Consider the following 24,401-nt stretch of genomic DNA (forward strand, 5'->3'; position numbering starts at 1 on the left):
ATCTGGTATGCATATTCCAGTTCAGTAATGGAAAGCTTTATATGGCAGCGCCAGACTTCTAATGTAGTTACAAGAAACACTGGATTAGATGGCGTATTCGAATATTCGAATGTCCACGGTGCCAATAATCAGCTTTGACTTGTCTGTCTTTCTATTACCTGTGGTGTGGTGTTCTGTGTCTTCACACGTTGTTGTTCCCAGCGGCGACAGAAAATGGCGGCAGCATTTGGAATTCACATTGGGAATACGTCGGCATGCTTGGCTTTATTTAAGGTATATTTGTTACTTGATGAAGCAGTTTTAATTTATTGAGAGTAATTAATAGTGAATTACGGAATTATCTGATACAGTTTGCGGGGCTTTGATTTTGGTCTTTTGATGTAGGTTATGTTCCATGCACCATGTGACATTCAGTATGATATTAGCGTTTAATAACATTTATATTGACTAATGAAGCACAATAGATCACTGTAGGTCGCGGTGCAAGGGCCGAGAAGGCCCACCCCTTATACAGTCATTCGTATATTGACTAATGTATTATCACAGTTTGTTGAAGTTTGATAATGTGTATAGTAAGGTGGTATTCTTGTGTTTGTGGTTAGCGTATATATTCTTTAGGCTGAGTAATGAAATGTAAATAAGAGGTAATTAGAGTTTCTTCTCCAGGCACAGGTCTAGTTCAAATATGAGGTTCATTTTTTTTTTGAATAAGTATGCGTTGTGTACAGGTGTGAGCTGTGTGTAAATAATAGTATTCAAATTCGATTTACTTGCTCATTTCAAGGCCGAGTGGCAGGCTTTCTAGTTCAAGGTTAATGTTAACTTAATTTATTACATGAATAAATACAGAGTCTTAATTATGCAGAGTGCTGTCACTTATATTTAGTTTATATAAGGTTTTTGTTATAGGTTAGTATTATGCAGTAGTATGGTGACACAGTGTCAGACTTTTTCTCAATATAGAACACCTGAGGTGTTACCATTGGATGACAATACATTTCAACCATGATTATGAATTGAACTGGGTTTGGAAATAGTCACAACTTTATTCCTTCAATATTGCCTTACCTTCACCTTTGTCAACCTGTCTAAGCATGCCTAGACTTTAATTTATATTTAACGCCTCTCTGGCAATCCATAAGATAATTTTGTTCATATTAATACCCAGCTCCATGCTGGAAACAAGCAAAATAAATCTTTTCTGTTACATACTTATTTGGTGAAAGGCTGCACCATAGCTCAAGTGGTTAGTTGCTGGCTTCCCATCGCGGCGGCCCGGGTTCGATCCCGGGTCTGGTCAAGTGAGATTTGTGTGTGGACAAAGTGGCGCTGGGGCAGGTTTTCTCCAAGTACTTTGGTTTCCCCTGCCAATCTTCATTGCACCAGGTGCTCCACAGTCACCCTCACCTATCATCTGGGGCTGGTACAATAGGCCAGAAGTGGCCGCAGTATAAGGGACTTAGTCCTACCCCACTAGCAATAAAATGAAATAATATTTGGTGGTAAAATATAATAATATTGTTTCTGAAGACTCTGAACTCCCATAGATAGTAGATTATAGGTCGGATTTAGAGCGGTAAGCATCAAAATAGTCACCAATAAAAAGCTCCACAACACATTTCTTACACTTTATTTTTCCTTTATTTATTATTGCTTATGTGGAAAAAATATAGCAATATGATCTGGAGGATTGAACTGGCCAGCGATTGCTGAAGTCTAGCCTAGTAACCTGTGTCCCCAACACAAGGGGTCAGCACAGTCTCTTGATCTCCCAGTCTTTCCAACAAAATTCACCCTGATGACAAGTTTGGAATGGTCTTATAGCCATTTTTGGTCTGATTGCAAAGATTTTGAAATGTTTGTTCTCAAGGAGCTGTTCTTCCTTGTTGTTCCACAGAGGTAAAGTTGTCCTTGTGCTTTACTAATTAAGCACTACACCATGAAGGCATGTGGGGGAGTGGATGTATAGATCCACATTTTCTTGACCTTGGCACTAGCTTCACGACCTGGCCAGTTTACCCCTGGGGAAAGAACCCCAAGAACATATTGGATAGGAAGTTGGGTGGACCTCAGATCCAGTCTGGACAACATGTAGAAGAGAAAATTCTTGACCCTACCATGCTCAAACTCCATTCCTTTGACCCTCCAGCCCATAGTTAGTCGCTATGCTACACTCCACATAATTGTATAAAAGCATTAAAAACACCTTTCAATATGCTTTAAGCTATTTAATAACTGAACACAGAAGTGGTACAAATGCATCTGCGAACAATATGAGTAGAAACATATTTTTCTTTTTGGCTAATAACTTGTGAACCATTACATAATCTATCCAGCCTTATCAAATTCCTATAAAGACACCAATGGCTCTTTGTTGTTAAAGAAACAATAGTTATTTGCCTAGTTATATGAAACACACATGAACCATAGTCATAGAGAAAGTATTTTTATTGTGAAGACACAGTTCAGAGCACTGTCTTACAGTCCTTGCTACACTGAGTGTGGACCTACTCATTTCCCATATTTTGAAGAAGTGACAAGAAAATGTATGAAAATACATCAAATGTTTGCAAAGGAATGATCACTAATTGCATGTGTAAATGCTGCTATTTCAGTACTTTGCACACAAGTATGTATATGGATTCATTCTTAGTAATTTAGTTCTTTCTAGCCTAAAAATTTAGGTCCAATATTTTTAACAAAATTTGGTGCTTTAGAAGCTTAAAAATTGTGTTTTAATTTTAGAACCAGTGTGCTAAAGGTTAACCACATGGTTATGTTCCATTGGACAGCCCTACACCCCATACCCCCACCCACTCACCTTTCTGCCTCATCTGCCCTGACATAGGTGATCACTGTGCATCCTGAAATGTTGGAATGGCTTCAACATGCAATTTGAGTAATTGAATTGAATTTATTTACATTCTATAAATCCTATAAACACTGAAAGCAGAAGTTATGCATATTTTTATGTAGTTAGATCATTTACTGACAGACATCTGTAGTTAGTGAATTTAAAGCAAACATATGTCTTTATGTTTGTATGAGTATATATTTTTCTAATTCTCCAACACATTTGAATTTTTTGGCAAATCAAATTAGGTATTTTGGTTTCATTTAGTTTCATTTAATTTATTTTATGTTATATTTTATTTATGTTGAATCTAGCAAACCGAATTCAAATTTTGTGACAGATTTGGAGGGAGTTGTGTGGCTGCATATTAAAGGGGCCCAAGTACATGGTCCTTGTGTTTTAAAAATGTTCAAAGAAGCTGTGAAAATTTCATCAGGATTGCCACATAGTATTTGATCTATGGACTTGTGACTGAGAGGAAGTTACCCAGGGCTAACTCATAATTGCATATGATGCTAATATACTATATTGCTTTTGAGCGAGAACTTGTACTGTTTTCATTCCAACATTTATAATGAACAATGCTGTGCAAATAATAATGAAACATTGTAGAGTTTGTATTGTATTTGTGTGTAGGATACAAAGATCGAGGTGATTGCAAATGATGCTGGAGACCGAGTAACCCCTGCAGTGGTGGCATTTAATGAGTCAGAAACAGTAAGTCTAATATGTATGCAACTCTTCACAGACTTTGATGGTGCAGTATTAATGTACAAACTGGTATACAGGTAGCCACAGATGCAGTTCTTGATTAGGCTTCTAAGTTCCCCTACCAAAGAAATGCACAGAAAGATCCTCATTTTTTAAATTATCCTCCCTGGGTTATGCATTAGCCTCTTCAGACTTCATCGTCATCTTTTGAATTGTGTCGCTGTATTATTTTCATTTGTAGTGATTAGTAAGTTTTGGGAGTCTCTTATTGTCCATTCTGTTAAGGTGGGATTAATGGTTTTCCTGTGTAGTCTTTCTGTGTTTCTATTTAATGAGTCATTTTCTTTTTTTATTCTCATTGTTATTTTTGTCTAATATGGTAAATCCTTTCAGACTTACTAAAAACTTATTTTTTGTTTGCATTTTACTGAAATTTTTGTTCTCTTAGATCCAGGTTTCACTTCCATATAAAAATGTGGAAGCTGTGTCACTTTAGAAAATATCGGCTTTTTTTTTTCCTTCCNGTTAATCCTTTCACAGTAGTTCGTAATATGAAATGTATTGATATATGACTTCACATGGACTTCACAAAGAATTTAAAAACTTTTTTATTTGATATAACTATGCCATTAGGAAGGTCCAGGAAAATGAGGTTGGACTGAAATTAAATTGGACACATCAGCTGCTGGTCTATGCTGATGACGTGGATCTGTTGAAAGATAACATAGATACCATAAAGAAAAACATGGAAACTTTGACGATAGTAAGGAAGTTGGTCTAGCAGTAAACGCAGGGAAAACCAAATATATTTGCGGTTTTATCACCAGATGCTGGGGCAAATCATGACATAAATATAGCTAACAGAACCTTTGAAAATGTGGCATCGTTCAAATATTTGGGAACAACAGTAAGAAATCAGTTTTTTTTCTCAGAAGGTAATTAAAAGGAGTTTGAATTTGGGTAATGCTTGGTACCATTCAGTTCAGAAGCTTTTTTCTTCTTTTCTGCTGTCTAAAAACGTAAAAATTAGAATATACAAAATTATAACATTGATTGTGGTTCTGTATGAGTGTGAAACTTGGTCTCTGACATTAAAGGAGGAACATGGGCAGAGGGTGTTTGATAACAGGATGCTGAGGAGAATATTTGGACTGAAGAGAGATGAAATGATAGGATATTGAAGAAAACTGTATAATGGGGAGCTTCATAACTTGTACTGTTTTTTAAGTCTGATTACAATGATCAAATCAAGGAGGTACTCTCACGATCTCTCTTCCCTCATGAACCAAGTTTGAGACAGTATATGTGAGGTAGAACTGTACTGTTAGTATCATAATCTTTAGGTAAATGCTATGAGGAAATTAGATAAGCATCAGTGTCCCAAATATGTAAACTGTTTGAATTGCAGATTGTTGGGTTGGCAGCAAAGTCGGGCCTTGCAAGGAATGCACCCTCAATTGTAGTACACAACAAGAAGCTACTGAATGAGAAAATAGAGCAGACTGAACTTGAGGAGGTGGTGAATGCAAATGCATGTAAGGTGAAGCATGAGGAAGGAACCGTGAAATATGAGATAAAGAAGGATGATAAAATATGCGGTTTCACACCTGAAGATGTAGCAACCTGCATCTTTAAGAAAATGTATGGTAAGCAACATCTTTTGAATGATTAGGAGCTCTTCTTTCCTTTAACACTTCGAGCCCAGAGATTGCACTAATGTTATGCTATATTTTGCCAATATATTGATGGACTTACCAGCACAATTGAAGGTCTAATCCAGTGGAGCTGCTTGTGGGTTTGTTAGAACCATTTTGTTCTAATTTTTTTTTGTTTACAACAACAGAGAATAACCTGCAACTTTGCCACTTCATGTACCTTTTGGTGACTCCCTTCACTGTAGCTATGTTGCTTTGTCTCAGTTTTACTACTGTAGTATTTTGATGTACGTACGTATTTTTCTAATCAGAGACGTTCTAATTGATGCTAGTAAGGAGGTTGGTCTAGTTATACAAATTATATAAGGAGTCAGAGATCTCAGTGACGATAAAGCTTAAAAGATTGCAATTGGCTGGGCATGTACAGAGAATGGATAAGGAGCATATCCCAAAGAAAATATTATATAGTACAATAGGTGGTAGGAGATGTGCTGGGAAACCAAGAGCTAGATGGATTGATGCGGTGGGAGAAGATGCAAAGAAGTTAATGGGCGTAAGGAACTGGAAGAGAGCAGCGTAGGAAAGAGAGGAATGGAGGGGCTTGATAAGGGAGGCCAAGGCCTGACATCGGGCTGTTGCGCCATAGAAGAAGGATGAGGTTGGTCTATAGGTAAATGCAGAGAAAACTAAGAATATGTTGATGCCTCATCACTGGACTGGAGGAAGAAATCATAACACTAAGTTAGTGAATATATCCTTTAAAAATGTAAATTTCATTTATATGGGAATGAAAGCAAGAGGAAAAAATTTGATTCATGAGGAAATTAAGAGGAGACTGAATTTGAGTAGTGCTTGCTACCATTCAATTTGGAACCTTTTGTCTTCTTGTTTTCTGTCTGAAAACATAAAAATTAAAACATACAGAGCTATAATTTTGCCTGTGGTTTTGTATGGGTGTGAAACTTGGTCTTTGGCATTAAGAGATGAACAAAAATTTATAGTGTGGATTGTGATAGGATTGTCAGAATTGTGATATAAATGTGAAAACTTACGGCACAGCATGCTGTAGAAACTGAAAGTTAGTGCTTTACTTTGACGTCTGAATGAACATATATTTATATATAAAAACTGATATAACTAATAATAATTTGTTTAAATAGCCCTCCTGTTCTTAACCCTCTGGTTCTTGGTGGAAGGACATGTAGATGTTGTGGATTCAAGTTAAGTCCCAAAATTTTCCCCGTAAGGCCAATATATTACTGACCTATTTAATGTGCATCCTGCATAAAAGGGTTTCCTGGATATGAAGCACCATTTTAATGTTGTAAAACTTTTTACCCATTTAATGTGTTTTTCAATAACTGTTTTTCCTCAGCTGATTTAGTTGTTACAGACTTCACCATGTACAAGAGATGGTTGGATATTGTTTATTGCTCACATGCTTCTTTAACTGAGTGGAATGTGATAGTTGTTCATATTGACACACTCCTTTCTTCTGCTTATCTGACCTTCATTGTAGTTGGTGTGATTAGAATAGTATCATTCCTACTTACACTCCATGCTATCAGCTGAAGGTTAATGATTTTATGAAATAATTAATCATTCAGGTTTAAGAACTGTGAAGAACTTGTAGAAATTGAAAGAAGTTGCGTCCAGTGCAGCCCTTCTCAAATAAATGGAAGTCGCTGAAATATTCACCACTGGAGAAACTGGAATCTGCACATCTGCATATTTCAAGCAAGCATATTGAGTGTCGTTCTTCCATTGATGGCACCCACCTCAACAAGAAGGGCCTACACATTTCTGCTTGTCTGGAAGTAGCCAACTTTTTAGCTTTCAGTGGATGGGTCAGTAGATTTAACAGGAAACACAACTTTGCGTACAGAAATCTATCAGGTGTGAGTAGGAATGTTGATTCAGAAACTTAGAAGACTGGAAAAATTACTGATTACTGAAAGAAATTGAAGGTTATGGCCTCTGTAACATAAATAATGCTGATGAGAAAGGTCTCCTTTTCAGTCTACAATCTAGCAAAGCGCTCTTTCCTCAAGGACACTTGTTGCATGGTACAAAATCTAAACAGTGGGTTACTTTGCTCCTTGGATGCAATAAAAATGGTAGTGATAAACTACCACTGTAGTAATTGGAAAATGTAGGAGTCCACATTGCTTCAGGAATGTCAAGAGACTACCTACAAAATATGAAAGTAATCCAAATTCTTGGATGACCACCAACATATTTTAATATGGCCTCACACAACTGGTTAGAAAACTGGGTGCTAAAAATCACAAAGTATTTCTTTTATCAGTGTGGCGCTTATCTAAAGAACACTACATTTTTCATCAACATCAAAGTTCTTTTTTTTTTTAGTTAACTATGCCACCCAGGTATAGCCTTCATATTTGGGAACTGTGCATGCATTCAAATGCCAGTACAGAAAGCAGCTGATTTCAAAGACTGCAGCCATGATAGATGGGGGACGGCTTCAAGGTGCTGCACAGATGAAGCTGGGTGCATTGTCTGCAATGCATTTAATAGCAGAATGTTGAAGACTGGTAATGCCTACTACAATCAAGAACTACTTAGTTAAGTGTGGTTTCTTGCTTGATCATGACAGTAGCAATGATGGCCATGTAGTGAAACTCGCTGAAGATGAAGAGAATGACTGGTACAGTTTACAAACTGTTGGAATGCAGTCTGAGGATTACCCAACATGTGACAGTGCTCTTGATGTCTGTAGAGTCTGGAGTGTCAGTCTTGTTTAGATCAACATTTGACTAGGCCAGAAGAAGAAACAGATGTGGAAGAGGAAGCTGCAGAATATGAAGTGACATTCTTGGGTGCACTGAAAGGAATGGAAGCAGTGAGAAAGTATGTACATCAATTTGATACCAAGAACAGTGTGACTGTAGTGTGCAGCAAAGCAAAAAATGAATTATACATACTGAGAGCTGAAGAAGGAAAGAAACAACAGACTAACTGCTTGAAGAAATAGTGTAGCTAAGTATGTACCATATTTGCCAGTCATTCCAGGCAGATGCTGGGATAATGCCTTGAAATAGGCCATGACAACTTCCTTCCATATCCTTTCCATTCACTGGTTGTAATCAGCATCTCATCTTACTGATGTTACATAAACTTAGCAGATGTAAACCATTGTAACATAAACCAAGAACCATATTCTTCAGTTACATTTGCATCGTTGGTGTTAATACACATATATTTTAAATGATTTTCCCAACTTATGTTATAAAGACTGCAGTTTTATTTATGTTGTAACATTAATATTTCCCTGAATTTTGCGCTTTCCTTGATTTTATGTTTGTTGCAAGGCGGTCACTTAAAAAGCCAAAATCTCACTGTACATGTATGAGACAATGGGATGTGATATCAAACAGCAAACAAACTCCGTAGCTTGAGTCCGCAAGTGAACTATACCGACTGAGTGATTGCCGCTTGTCGGTGAAGTTAGTGCCAACTTTTAGTGGATAGAGGGTGTCACGTGGTCAGTGCAATGAATCCCCACGGCCGTTAATTTTGGTTTTCTAGATGGGAGCCGCTATTTCCTTGCAGTAGCTCCACAGTTATCCTCACGACGCTGAGTGGACCCCATTGCAGACCCAGATGTGATGTTATACACAGTGAAATTTAATTAACATTACAAATTTGCAAATATCAGTGAATAAATGTAAATACAAATCTTTATAATCAAATTCATGAAATCAGCTGTAAAGTGCTGGATTGATCAGTGTCAATACATGACAGGGCTGGAAAGCGTAATTCAAAGTGATGTAATGTACATATGTAAGCTATTTGTTTAATTTAATTAATTAATTTAATATTTTTTCCTTCAATAAGTATGCAATTATAGTGATAATAGGCTGGGGCCACACGAGTGCACAAAATGCATCTGTTGTAACGAACGTACTTTATGATGGACGTTGCTGAGGACACCACACAGTTGCAGAATGCTGTGCATAGTTTTTTGTCTGCAGTAGAGCCAGAAGAAAGCATAGCATTCGCCTCTCTTGTTTATTTCTACAACGGACATCACGACGTTCGTTACAACTGACACATTTTGTGCGCTCGTGTGGCCCTAGCCTTAACGGCATTTTAGTACATTTAACTATTAATATATGTACAAAAAATTGTTTCAGGCGATTCTGCCGTAATTGTATAATTTCCACTAACATAAATTCCCACTGAATGATTTTCATACTGGTGTCATGTATACAATTTTTAACATACAAAAATGTTAACATAAAACTGCCTGCATGCATATGGTATATCACCATGCAGATCTCACATTCCTTGTGGCATTGGCTGGTAAGTTATTTTTCTCAAATTGAAATGGAAATGTAGATCTATCACCATGTGAAATTTCAGGGTCATGAAATAAAGGGCACTAGGGTCGCTTATGTAGAGGAAAGTAGCACTTAAGGGATAGAAGTTCCTTTGTGCATGATATTCATATTGATTTCATAGAAATCAGTTCATTGATTTGAAAGTAATTATTTGTGGACAGACATGTGGGCGATGCAGAAAATAGATTAAAACTTTAGTAACACTTACAGAAGAGGCCTCTGTGCCATAGAAAAGGAGCATGAGATGTTCAGAATTAAATGACTTCACATGGTGCTTCCATTCCATTATATATGTATGAATTACTGTGTGTCAGGAAAGTATCTTATGAGCATCAGCTGGATCTGACTGTAGCAAAACTGTCATGCCAGCTCATTTCACTTTCAGAGTATGGGTTACACCCCGTATGGGTTACACCCCATGTTTGGATTTATTAGATTGCAGAACTTGTGATAGAAAAAAAAGACCTTTGTGAAGTGTTTTACCCTTTGTAAGTTATTTTTGTCATTTTTATTTCTGGGTAAGGGCAGAGTTGTCCCTGTGCTTAGCTAATTAAGCACTACGCCATGAAGGCATATAGGGAGTGGATGTATAGATCCGTATTTTCTTCATCTCGGCACTACTTGGAGGTGAGTGGTCACTTTCAGGGCCCGGCCGCTTTACCCATGGGGAAAGAGCCCTCATTAACCATTGTATAGGAGGTTGTGTGAACCCCCAGAGCTGGTCTGGACAATGTGGAGAAGAGAAAATTCTTGACCGTACCGTGACTCAAACTCCAACCTCTTGGTTGTGCAGCTCATAGCCAGTCGCTATACTTACTGCACTATCCTGGCTCAATTTTTGGTAAAACAAAATTATGTTTCAGATATTGCAAGCAGTGCTTTACGCTCAGAGGCAGATCTGCGTGCAGTGCTGACCATTCCCTTGCACTTCCATCAGAACAGCCGTCAGACAGTGATGCGGTCAGCCGAGGAGGCAGGCTTTGAGGTTCTGCAAGTGATCAGTGAACCGTCAGCTGCTGTACTTGCTTATGGTGTGGGGCTGTCCAATTTGGATGAGGAACAGTATGTGATCAGCATATACAAACTTCTATCTTTGACTAATGCATGGGAGACTCTGAGTAATGACTTATAACAAGGGTTATTTTGTTTACATCACCAGATTCATTCCATAGTAGGTAAAGGAATTTCCTTGGGATTAAGACTGCTGAGGATGTGAAGGTATATGAAGTAAAGAGATTGCGGGAAAATAGCACAATGTATACTGTTAACCCATTTGAGAGCACTGAAAGAACTTAATAATGTACACTTCATAGTAATAAAACATTTGGACCTAAGAAAGATGATAATGGAAAAAATTATGTGCTTATGAGCTTCATAAGTTGTGCTCATCACATATTGTCTGATTATCATTTTTCTGGTTGCACATGTTAAAGTTCTGGGTTGTTGATGTGGAAGTGGGTGGTCTGTACTGCGGACTGGAAAAAATATGCCTTCTGTCACATGATAATGACTTAATCTATTTATTTAGTTCCATACTCATAGATTTATTTTTTTTTATAATTTATTTATTTGACAGTGTTGTTTCATCAGAATTGGCATAGCTACTTCAGAGTGAGTAGCATCAGTGCTGTAGACAGAATTGTATTGCTCTCTCTTTCTCTCTTTCACACTTATATTATGCTGCATACCTTGTGAGTCAGAGAGAAAATAACCATGCAATAATAGTGTTAAGGTGATGGCATCAGAGAGAATTAGATGAGTGGGAAAGAAGAATTGTATACAAAAATTTTGATTTAAATCCTTATATTAAAATAGATTTAGGGAAACCGTTTGTGAACAGTGTGGCAACTTGGATTTTAACTTGCTAGATTTGATGGTGAGCTTTTGTGAATATGCTACTGAAGCTTGTCCTCCCATAAGATTTCTTCATCCTGTGATTTCAAAGAGTACCTTGGTGTTAGTAATTAATAAAAAAATATTTTATTGGCCAGGTGCACATAATTGTGTGATGATGTGCCATCACCTTCATTGCTTCTATCTTCTCGTATTTTGCAGAAATCTCGAAACAAAGTCTTACATTCATTTAACAGCTTAAGTGTTCACATAAGTTTTCTAACAAGCCCTTCTCTACACAAAAATACACTTTCTGTGTCATCTGAAACATTGCATTGGTTCAGAAATTTACACAACAGTTTGAAAATATTGATAGTTATATCTAACATGGTCCCCAGCGAATTTCCTCTTAAACTCTAATTGAACAATTAAATTCAGAATATCTGCCTGGAGCTTGCATCGTTACAGTCTCTTTGAGTGACTTTAGAGGTACATGTTCTAGTTGATGTGTGGAATGTGTAGAATGCACCCCCACAGTAGCCAGAGTTTAAAAATGAAAGCTTCTGGTGTTTTGGAGATATTGTACGATGTTGTATTGTATGAATGATTTGGTTGCAGTTTCTGCCTTGTGTACCGGCTGGGCGGTGAGACACTGGATGTGACAGTGGTTCAGGTCAATGCTGGCATGTACACCATATCTGGGACTGTGCACAAATCGAATCTTGGAGGCAACAAGTTTACCAGGATACTGGCTGATTACTTGGCAAGCGAATTTAGACAGTAAGGAAGTATTTGTTGTGCTGGTCTAGTATGAAGGGGGGCCCTATGAAATTAAATCTTAGTTTGAAGTCATATAATAGGAATTTATTCTCTATGGATTTGACTTTGAGGCCTATGGAGGGGTTAGCTGCTTACAGCTATAGTCCAGAATGTGGACTTTTTTCTGGAGAAGGATAGAAAGGGTGGGTTAATGGGACCATTACAAGCTGCTAGCCACAAATAATTTTGGAAGCAAAACTGCAAGTAAAGTTGATGTAAAAAGTTACTGGAAAGCAGTGGCGGTTGGATATGTATCATTCACTATGAAGAAGTTGGAAGAAAAAAGCACTTACTTTGTGCAGTCGTTTTACATATACACAGCATTAAAAACTTGATGATTCCAATGGATTTTGTCACTATAATGAAGTCCTTGTTATAAGCCATAATTTTTTTTACCACAGTATCACAGCGTATATGCAGAAAAAAGTAAATGTTTGAGCAGATAAACAGGCTGTTAAGTTTGTTTCTCTTTATATGCATTCAATTCATTCTTTTTATTACTGATAACTCTATATTGCCTGCTTACATACTGTCATTTGTAGGGTATTACGTGTGACAGGAATGACAGATTCTAGTTTGGATGATTGGATTTATTAGCACTTTGGTTACAGTCTCTCTTAATCACATTTGAATACAGGCATGCAGCACTCTCCAGTGCACCGCTGCACACGCACTAGGATACCCGGTCTTTACTAGTGTCCTGGCAGTGTATCTCAACACTGAATCTACCACTTCAAATCACTATGAAGTCTTCTTGTCTTCTGTGACAAACTTTCTGTGGCTGTCTTCTACCGAGAACTCAGAACTGACTGACTGCTTTCACATCTCTTATAAGCACTCTGCACTAGTCTCTTAGTCTTGTCTAAGCTATAACAGGTACTTGTTATATAAGCTTCACATGGACCATGTAGAAAACATCTTTCATTCTTGACAGATTTTCTTGGTATGTATTTGGTTGAATCCCAAGTGCCTCCACAGAGTTAGCAGCTCTTTGCAACTTGTAAGCTACACTGTTACAATTGAAAATGTGTTATCGTGTAACACAACAGTCAGTCATTAAGTCACTTTATGTGATTATGCAGATTGTAGAAATGTGGTTTGACCTGAGTTTGAAGCATTTGCGAAGGAACATTATGATATTAAGTATTTAAATGATGTATTTTATTATCTGTAGTCGTTGGAAGCTGGACCCACAGGAAAGTCGTCGCTCAATGGTGAAGTTACGCAGTGCAGCTGAGACCTGCAAACATGTGCTGTCAACAGTGAGCACTGCCCATTGTTTTGTGGAGTCATTATGCGAGGGTGTTGACTTCAGTTACAACATTACAAGGGCTCGCTTTGAGAACCTCATTACATCCTACCTTTCTGAGTACTTGCAACCAGTGCATGAAGTATTAGAGAAGGCTGGACTTAGTAGCAAGATTATTGCCAAGGTGGGTGACTGAATAAGGTTAGAAGGCTTGAAACATGTATCCATTAGTTTAGCTAAGTTCTTGAAGGGTTGTGTGGCATTATGTAGGAGGGTGAAAGTGAATACTGGAAATTGTTAGGCCTATTTTAAATTATTGTCCCAGCCTTAACCTCTAAAGACTGTGGAAAAATACAGAAAATCACAGCCAACCATTCTTTGTTCTGAGAGTCAAACAGACTTCCTGAATATGAAGCAGGAGTACCAAGCACTCCATTGTGATCTTTTGTCACCAGCTAAATTATGGGAAGAACTTATGGCACCATGTGTACTTTAAATTCTGCAATATAAATAAGACTCACAGAAATGTTAATAATTATGCAGTTCAGTGATGTATTTCCCTATGAAATTTCCTACTAATTTAAATTGGCAGACATAAGCTCAAGATTTTGCATCAGTGTCATATTTGTAACTTTTAACACACGGAATTGAATGAAACCAGGCTGTATTGTAACAAATGAGACCCTGGTGACATTCATCATGGTGGAACCATTGTATCTTGTGTTAAGGAGGTGTCACAAATGAAAGTTAAATGGAAGTTTAATTTTTGATTTGTTTAATGTGTTGACAGTCATGAATAATCAATGCAGTTGAGCCTGATATTAAACTCATCAACTACTTAATCTCTTTCGTTCGTGTTATTGAATTTGCTCCTATGAAATGAATGCAGTTGATCCTGAGTGGTGGAGCCATGAAGATGCCAAAACTGCAACAAGCAGTGGGGGAACTGTTTCCTGATGCTGAGATGTTAAATTGTATCTCTCCTGATGAAGTGATTGCCACAGGTGCAGCCAAGCAGGGTAGCTACCTTGCACGTCCATTTGATCCAGACTGTGAACATCTTGCCATAGAAGTCCCTGCTGTTTCCAGGCCTATATGTGTGAAGGTAAGCCTGAACATGGCAGGGACTTGTACTTGTACATGCCTAAGGCTGAGGAAGACATTGGAAAAAGTGTTGTCAGAACAGGGTTCATTGCATGTGCCATGATTTGGGGTGGGAGGAGAATGAGGGGAAGAAGAAGAAGAAATGTAGTTAGAGAGAAATCTGACAGTATTGCAGTTGGAAAAGGAAATTGTTTCACCATCAATTTAAATTTTCAAGGAAGAGTTTGTCTTATATTCAGGGAAATATTGCATATAAAATTTCTCAAAAAGTCCATGGTGTGAAAAATTGGTGTTATAAGAAGTTAAATTTTGTTAAGATGTATTTTGTTACTTGGATCATTTCTCAGTATAATGTAAATTGAATGACTTTGGAAGCTGATGATAACTCCTGTTATTTCCCTTTGGTTCACTGTGATCAGTAATACAGATGGGGCCAAGTAAGTAGGTTTCAGTAGTGGCAGTACCCTTGAATATGTGTTTGATACATATTTGGCTTGAATTTTTGTCAGATTACTGACTGTCATGGCTTGGAGTAGTTCTTTGTGAATTTCCTGACTGCTATTGCGAATTTCAGGAGTGCGTCTTGAATGCCTCTTTCTAGCTCTTTACTGTTCACTGTCTATGGTCACCTTCATCCCATTCATTGCTGTATGACCTCTGCCAACGAAATGTTACTATAAAATACATAAGAACCTGTCAGAAAGGATAGATACATGTAATTTTTCTTGGTGCTGGTGTAATTGTAGGTGTCTGAGGAAACAGGACTCAAGTGCATCATTCCAGCAATGACGCCAGTACCGGTGAAACGTGTTCAGACACACGCCATCACATCAGAACAGTCAGATATTACAGTAGAGCTATATGAGGCTGATGGTGATTCATGTGGAGCACCACTTCTGATTGGAAAGGTGATAATTGTCATTGTGACACTTGTATTTTGTTTTATATTGATAAGAACATGTGGTCACAGGAACGTGAATTGGGGATTGGAGAAGATTACGTCATGGGGAAATTTAACACTTATATGTTTTTTTTTGCATGTTGTTGTTTCTAGGACAACTAAATCAAGAAGGATGAGGTGGGAGAACAAGAAATGCATACATAATTTTAATAGATAACACTTCAGATTACTTGGAAGGCATAAGAACAGATGCAAGGATAATATTTAAACGAATTGTAAAGAAATTTGTTGAATATTGTAGTTGGCTTGGGGTAAGATGCAGTATGAGGCTGCGCCATAGCTCAAGCGGTTAGCACTGGTTTCCCACCGTGGCTGCCCGGGTTTGATCCCGGGTCTGGTCAAGTGGGATTTGTGGTGGACAAAGTGGTGCTGGGGCAGGTTTTCTCCGAGTACTTTGGTTTCCCCTGCCAATCTTCATTCCACCAATTGCTTCACAATCACCCTCACCTATCATCTGGGGCTGGTACAATAGGCCAGAAGTGGCCGCAGTACAAGGAACTTAGTCCCACCCCACTAGCAATAAAAAAAACACGGTATGGGTTTTTGTGAACAGTCTGATAAACCTCGAGTCATAGTAATGATAGGAAACTTTTTGATCAGCTTAAAACTGTCACCGGCAGAAAGACATTATTGGAAGAAGTTATCAGTGCCTCTAATAATATCTCATATCTTTTGGGCATCAGTGTTTCAGATACACAACTTAAATCTTCTAGCCACTTGAGAAAAACCACTGACCCATTATATTTCAGTGTGTTTTACACAAACGCATTTATGCACTACACTGGTTATCATTAACTTGGCTGTCGTGAGTGTGTGACTGTATTTGTGGATTATTGATGAACAGTGCCTTGCTTCATGTCTGAAGAACTTTTGAAATGTGAATGACACCCATGTGTACTAAGCCAAGATACTATGACTATGATGCAGCATTTTGTTTCCTTTTTTCAGGTGCATTTATTTGATGTCACAGGCCCAACGAAAATCAGTGTAGAGATGAACCTAAACAGGTGAGTTCTGCTGATGTCAGCATAGATATGAGTTCTTGCTTTCTGATCTGATGCCAAACCAAGCCAGTTGTGCCTTTAGTGTGATATGGTAAAACCTCATTAATTAGATACTGAATTATTCAAAATACTGTGAATTTTGAACCAACCATTCTGTAGTTATCCACTCAGCACCATGATTTTATATGCTCCTTAATATGGATAACTGAAAATACTAGGCAATCTGTATTGAAGTTGAAGGAATGGAGGAGGAGTAGGACAAGGAATAAGGAGAGGAACAAGAATGTAAAATACTTTTACGTTGATATTTAAAGTCTTGAGAGCAATGGTGAATAGTTTCTTACCTCAAAAATATGATCAAGTATTTCTTATCCACACCCTTCCCCATCCCATAATAGCCATTATGAGTATTAGCAGGTAGTATAAGGTACATATTAATAGCAATGGTAAGGAGTGGAATAAGATAATGTTTTTAAACGTCTGTGTATTTAGTCCGTCAATAATGCAACAGTCATTAAAACATTCACCATTCAACACCAACATGACATGTTTTGGCCACAGACGGCCATCCTCAGGTGTTTCACTGCGGCTAAACTGTTACACTGTTTTGATGCGCGCCAAAATTGTGCGTTACAGTCTACTTTTAAAATCTTACGTAAAATCCTATCCACCTCATAAGGGGCGTTGTCCACCTGTTTAAAACTGTGTGATGCGTATATTCCAGACAGTTTGTTTCAGCAGCTACATCTGTGATCTGCAATATGCCCATTGTGTGTGTGTTGTTCCCTCGGGCATCGTGTGTTGGTGTCTTCACTAGTGAAGATGCATCGAAACACCCGAGGATGGCTGTCTGGAGCTGAAACATGTTGTGTTGGTGTTGAATGGTGAATATTTTAATGATTGTTGCATTATTGACAGACTAAATATATAGACGTTTAATAAAGATGGACAACAGGATGCTGAAATACAGAATAATGTTTTTGTAAAAATCTGCAGTACAGTTAGTAAAATACTGGATACAAATTGCAAGTGCACCATAGTGTATAATGCATTTCACAGTAATTTAATGTTTTGTTCTATGTTGAAGAATGATAGTTTGTTTTGGGGGTGGGGGTGAGAAACTTCAAATTTGCGCAAGTTTCAACAAATATGTTTGAACCCTTGAACTTTGAGTGATTGGAGTTTTACTACACGTAGAGGTAGGATAACTCAGTAAGTAGTGACTGGACTGTGGGGTGGATGACCAGGGTTTGGTTCTTGGGAGGATTAGGGACTTTTCACCACTGCATCTACACAGGTTCTGGGCTCACCCAGCTTCCTATCCAGTGTTGTCTGAGTATTCTTTCCCCATGAGTAAGTGATTGTGAACTTACCACATAACTCCATCTAGTGCCAAGGCTAAGAGTTCATGGGACTATACTCCCACTACCCCCTGTACCATCATGGCATGTTTCTTAATTAAGTACAGACATAATTTTACTGTTTTTCTTACTTGGTTATGAGACACTTCAAATATGTACCATAGATATCTCGCTTAGAAATACTGGCCCTTTTGTTGGAAGTCTGTTCTGTTTGACAAGTTATATGAAAGAAATTTTTTGTGCTGTCTCGCAACAATTGAAGCTATTTGCATCTCTAACAAATGAGGAGACAAGAAATGTATACAAAGCTTTGGCATGAAAACCTCTTGGGACATCAAGAAGGTGAAGGAAGGATTGTATTAAAATTGATTGTGAGGATGGAGATGAATTGGACTGACTCAGGATCCATGTCCAGTTGCAGAATTTGGTGTTATTATTATTGAACAGTGGGTAATTGTATCAGAAAGTTAATTTTCTTGGTGATATAGCTGATTGCTGTGATAAATAATTCTAAATAGATAAATTTGGGACTAATGAGATAATTAAAAATGGTTAGTAATGTTTTTAGGACATATAATTAAAGTCTTGTGTTTAGAATTGGTATAGTAAATCAGCCCTTATTCATAATCCTGTGATTTCTCTTTTGATATTACTTAACATAGGCAGTTGGCAGAGTATAGTTAAATTGCACATTAAACTGTTGTGTTGTTGCAGTGTTGGTGGGATGCATGTGGTAGTGACAGATCACAAGAGCCAGAAGAAACAGACATGGAAACTGGATACATGATGATATTGAATCCTAGGTCATGTGTATCTAAATGTTGTGTCTTCACAAACTATACCTCCATCCGCGATACAACTTAAATAAGTTCCATTGTGGACGGAGGTGTAGTTTGTGAAGAGTATATCAATGCAACAGGTTGCTTAACTACAATAAAATGTGTCAGTTCTAAGCAATAAATAAATTTTGTATATATAGTTAGTAGTCATGAGATTTGGGTTTGTTACTTAAAAGTGACCAGTTCCAGCAGAGTCTGTGATGTTATGCATTGCTTGTGTGCATGTGTGCGCAGACATAGGAAATGCCTGGACCCTACTTGGCTAATGTTTTTCAGATGAGACACAGTAAGACTGTACCATTTGTTCCTTATGGGTCTCCTGTGAAAGTGAAGATCAGTTACAGGAATATCACCCATCAACTTGGCCCATAGCCCTTCATCTGGGAGGCAAATCTGATACACAAATGGTGTCAGAACGGTTGGCAGGTCCAGGATAAGTGTATGTGGGGTGAGACCAAGGAAGAAGCTGTCCCCAACATTTGATGTACATACCACAGTGTTCCAGCCAGAAGTTTTTGTGATTTAGCTTCTTCAGTTCAAAGGGGTGTATTGAAGGGTCTAAACAGATGAGCAAGTCTGTATATGCTACAATAACCAAGCAGTTTTTTGAGCTCTTGAGGCATCAACGGTGATATTGAAGCTGGTCTGGGAATGTCAACAGGCAATATGTGGCCTTTGTATTTGAAAGAAGGTTAGATTCTTCTGGGTTTCTGGTCACATTGCAACTTAGGGTAATGCAGATGCATATACCTTGGCTAGGGAGGGATTCAGCAATTCATTTCCCTATTCCAAACCACCAGTTTCTGTCTCATCACATGCTGGTAGCCTCAAGATTAAGGAATGGGTGAAGCAGAAGAACTCTGACCAGTGGGCTGCCACACCAGTATGAGGCAGCTGAAGATCCTTGGGATACACTGTCTAGGGACCTACTGGCCATGAACAGGAACATTGGAGGCTGGTGACAGGACTGCTGACTAACCACTATGCATTGAGGTGGCACTTGCATATTATGGGCCTCTCAGAAAGCACCATATGGGGGAAATGTGGACAGGAAGAGACATTCTCCTACCACATACCTTGTCAATCCTCAGCCTGGGCTGGGTGTAGAATGAAGATGTTTGGCAGTGCATGGCTAGAGCCAGCAGATATTAGAAGGACCTCATTTGAAAAGATTTGGCTTTAGCATTGAAGACAGTGTACTTTGAAAGACTGTAGTGATATCAGGAGTGTACAATGGACCCAGCAGTGGTCCAACTGCATGCATGGGATGAAGTTGTGTCCTCCCCAGGTCAATGCAATGCTATGGAGTAAATTTCTTTGCATAAAAATAAACACTAAACAGAAACTTAAGGTGACAGTTTTGTTCCTCCAGTGGAAGAGAAGTAAAAGTAAAAAGTAAAGCTATCCCTGTACCAGGCTGTGAAGGCCCATAGGGTTGTGAGATGTTGAGGTTCCCACATTATGTAGACAATCGGCTCACAGATGGCGATAAGGTTGTCAGCCTTACGCGCCTGCTGGTTACATATTATGTTCAGAAACTGTCTGGAAATTGACCTAATCCTTCCAGCTGCACTATGGCTGTGGGGTAGGCTCAGCCTCTAATAGAAATGAGTACCAGGAATCTTCCTGGGTCTAAAGGGCTACCGAGAAGTAAAGCTGACCACCTCACCACCATCTGTGAGCCAGCTGTCTAGAAAATGTGGGAGCCTCAACTTCTCACAACCCTATGGAACTCTACAGCTTGTTACAGGGATAGCTGTACCTAAACTGTCTGTATATTTCCTGTAAGACATCTCAAAAATTGAAAATGTATTGATAGTGACACACCCACTGTACTTAGATTAAAGGTTTTCCCTTATTTAATGTTTTTTTTTAATGTTGAAAACGTTTTTATACAAGGATGCAAATGGAATGAAGCTGTAAATAACAGAAAATGTAACAATTTATAATTATTGATACCTTTGCTACTAAGTAACTGAAGTTTTTTTGTTGATTTCGCTACCTTGGAAATGTTCATGGCAAAGTGTAACAGTTTGTGATTATTGATACCTTTGCTAGTAATTAATTGATGTTATTGTTGACTTTGTTACCTTGGAAATGTGCTCAGTGTAGTACATAGACGGATCTGGACAGATTGCGAGTGAAATATGTTAATAAATGCGAGCATCTCAAAAAAGCAACCCATTTTGGTCCATCGCTTACAGTTTAAGGGTTATGACCATTTGTTTCTATCAAATACGGCTAATTCATTTCCACTGTTTAGTGGATGATGCATTACTATAGGCAAGCTACCAGCATATGATGTCATGCACTGATAAGATGTTTGCTGGTAATAGTCATACTGCATGTATTAGTACAGGAAATGGAAGCGGTCAGAAGAAGATAATTGTAATAATGTACCAAAATGATCTAAGTTAAATGCCGAGCGACAGCGTAAATATAAAAAAACACATAAAAACTTATCTGCTGAATTGTAAGACAATAGATTACTGTAACTATAGCACACAAAGTCTTCAATGTCTGCTTGCTAGTCGTTGCTCGGTAATGAATCTTACCTGGTGAACACTTCGCAGCTGTATGTTCAACTGTTGAACTGCTTTCTGAGTTGTGTTACGAATGAATGGATTTAATTCACTAATAAATTCTCTTTTATAAGTTCGGGAGGACCAAATAGAAGCTATTGGTCTCTAGTATCTGTTGTAGCGGAAATGCATGGTGATCCCAAGATTCCTCATATTTACGGAAACCTTTGCTGAATCTTTGTTGACATGAGAATGAGTTTTAGTGAGCCATTGTCTAGCAAACGGACTTCTGCTTGTTTGTTGCTATTCCTGCTTTCAGATGGTGTTAACTGAAATGTTGCCTAGCAAAGGTTGGTTGGAGCATTTGATGCAAATTCCCCTGTACGAATGCTACAACATTGTCAAACATTATTAAATGTGGATAACATGTCTGAAGATACTTATGAATTAGATGGAATCAACTAACGTTTTCAATGTTAGTCCTGGGAACCAGGGATCCCAAATTGTGTTTCAATGATCCTGAGTCAGTAGTCTTGGTGATAAAACACCTCCATATCAAACTTTCCTCATTGTAGTGCTCAAATCCACTGATCCCGAAGGAGCCTTAAATAGGGATTTCACTGTATGTCTTCTTTGTTCCTTTAAGTTATATATGAAGTTGGTGAGTCTTGGTACTGTAAGGTGTTCTTAATCTGCCTTTTTTTTTCTGGGTAAGTTTTTATAAACTATGACTTTTCTATGAAAGGCATTGATCTCCGCAGTTCTAAGATGCTCCTGTCCGAAAGCATCATGACATCAAGTTTTACAGAGGAAGTGGAAGTACCATTTCAGTCATTCTTAACCTCAAAAGGGTGTGGAGGTGGGTGGTGAGATTCATGCTGCGACTCTTTTACTTCCATCGCAGTACTCACTGGATGCAGTCTGGTGGAGCCAAGAGTTGAGGCGAGCACTAGTGTGACATTAGAAGTCTTACTCCTGCCAGAAATGGAACCCTGCTTCTTCACCTTATATTTTCCACATTTATGCTCAGAGATATGTCAGCTAGGTGCTTGTTGTTCAATGCATTCATATAGGGGTATTTTAAGGCCTAGCACACACATGCAATTTCTAGTTGGCCAACGGTTGTGCACAATCGTGGAGGCCCAACGACTGTTGAGGGACGTGCGCTCACATACAATTTCGAGTTTTCCACAACTACGGCAGTGAGCAGTCGGTCAGTCACAGCATGGATGTGTACAGTACAGCAGTAGTATATGCATTATTGTTAAGATTAAGGAAAAAAGGAAGTGGGAATATTGGGTTCACACTATTTATAGCAAACGTCTGTTAAAAGGAAAATTTTATACATTGTACCATGAACTGAGGCAATAACCATCAAAATTTTTCAGTTATTGCAGAATAAGTGTTGCTAGTTTTGATGAATTGTTACTTCTTCTGAAACCTCATATCTTGTACAAGAATACAAGATGGAGATTGGAGTTTAATATTTCTAGAATTATTATGGCAAACAGAAACTGTAAAAAGGTAAAGTAAAGGTATCCCTGTAACAGGCCGTGGAGGCCCATAGGGTTGTGAGATGTTGAGGTTCCCACATTTTCCAGACAGTCGGCTCATAGATGGCGGTAAGGTTGTCAGCCTTATGCCCCAGCCGCCCTTTACAGACAAGAATATTCCTGGTACATATTTCTGTTAGAGGCTGAGTCGACCACAGGAAGGATTTGGTAAATTGAAAAAAATCCAATGACCTCATCGCGATTCGATCCCGCGACCTTCCGGCTTCTAGCATAGTGCCTCAACCAACTACGCTACCTCGTGCCCCATTGCAAACACACAGCACACAAAAACAGTATTTTTCTCTTACATAACATTAAGGGTATGATCACTTTTTTATGTAAGCAATTAGACTCATTACACTTCAGTAAGAATTGTCAATGAAATAAAAATTGATCATGCTAAAAATACTATATATGCAATATGTTAGAGAAAAATTTTCAAATAAATAGAAATAATTGTACTATATATAATTAAAATATGTAACAGAATTTATTGTCTTAAAATATTATATACAGCACTGTATGTAATTTAAGAAGATTATAACTGCATAAAGTATAGATAATTACCTTCAGTTTTTTTCTCTTCAGGAGCCAGACCATTCCAGTTTTCAGTCAAAGCGGTACACACCTCTTCCTACAACTCCTTCGTATGATTAGTATTAGAATATTATTGGAGTGATTTTAAATAAAGAACTTGCCGCTTCTCCACTTATACTATAAGCTTTTCGATGCTTTGATCCCATGTGTTGCAACTAGAGGAACTAGAGCGAGCTCACGATTTTCAATTGTATGTGTGTGCACTCCCATAACAGATCATGTACACCAGTGTTATCAACAACAGTTGGGTCGGCGGGCAGTTGAGGTAGAACCCAACTGCTCACCGACTGTTGGAACAACTATCGTGATGTGTGCACACTCCCATTAAACACAATGTTTCTCAGTGATGTGCACAACTATCGGCCAACTAAAAATTGCATGTGTGTGCTGGCCCTAATTCTTCTCTTCACCATTGTGTCTAAGACAGATTGACCTATCCAGTGAGTACCAAGAGTTTTCTTTGGAAAGGAAACAGCATGAAACTAGTCACTCACACCAGACCTTGCCATAGCCCAGGTGTTTAGTCACCATCTTGTCATTGCAGAGGTCAGTGTTTAATCTTGGGGCATTACAGGTAGAATTTGTGGTGGACAGATTGGCACTGAGCAAGGATTTTCTTCAAGTACTTCAGTTTTTTCTGACAGTTATCATTCTGCCATAGCTCCATACACTGATCTATCATTCAGTGCTTGTACAGTAGACTCATTCTTGGCCAGAGTACATAGATACTCAGTCTTACACTACCCCAAGGATAAAAAGTACACTTTCTCCTATCCATTCTAAACGTTGACAATGCATGAAGCTTTACATGTATATTGTGTATAATACTTCATGGCACAGTGCTTAGGACACAAGGTACCAAGCATTCTTTCCTCTCACACGTGAAGGTAATGACATACTTCTGTCTGTTGCTAAGGTAAAAATGCATGGTCCTGCTTTGACCTCTTGGTGGAATTCTTAAGTCATAGGGTGCCA

At 38.3% G+C, this 24,401-nt stretch overlaps 1 protein-coding gene across 1 annotated transcript; it reads left to right on the top strand.

The window, feature by feature from the left end:
• The first annotated feature begins 170 nt into the window (after nucleotides 1-170).
• Nucleotides 171-22,859, top strand: LOC111868651 (heat shock 70 kDa protein 14). The gene is made up of 10 exons (XM_023859511.2): nucleotides 171-273; nucleotides 3,491-3,571; nucleotides 4,974-5,211; nucleotides 10,448-10,646; nucleotides 12,036-12,197; nucleotides 13,411-13,669; nucleotides 14,375-14,590; nucleotides 15,336-15,497; nucleotides 16,499-16,557; nucleotides 18,630-22,859. The coding sequence occupies exons 1-10, from the start codon at nucleotides 214-216 to the stop codon at nucleotides 18,700-18,702; spliced, it is 1,509 nt and encodes a 502-aa protein (XP_023715279.1). The 5' UTR covers nucleotides 171-213; the 3' UTR covers nucleotides 18,703-22,859.
• The last annotated feature ends 1,542 nt before the right edge of the window (nucleotides 22,860-24,401 follow it).

Source organism: Cryptotermes secundus, unplaced genomic scaffold (genome assembly GCF_002891405.2).
Source record: "Cryptotermes secundus unplaced genomic scaffold, Csec_1.0 scaffold696, whole genome shotgun sequence".
Taxonomy (NCBI): domain Eukaryota; kingdom Metazoa; phylum Arthropoda; class Insecta; order Blattodea; family Kalotermitidae; genus Cryptotermes; species Cryptotermes secundus.

Excerpts from the sequence above, each read along its gene's own strand:
- LOC111868651 (XM_023859511.2), top strand. The coding sequence starts at position 214 with ATGGCGGCAGCATTTGGAATTCACATTGGGAATACGTCGGCATGCTTG. Across the intron at positions 3,572-4,973 it reads CATTTAATGAGTCAGAAACA|ATTGTTGGGTTGGCAGCAAA; the intron begins GTAAGTCTAATA and ends TTTGAATTGCAG. Across the intron at positions 5,212-10,447 it reads CATCTTTAAGAAAATGTATG|ATATTGCAAGCAGTGCTTTA; the intron begins GTAAGCAACATC and ends ATTATGTTTCAG.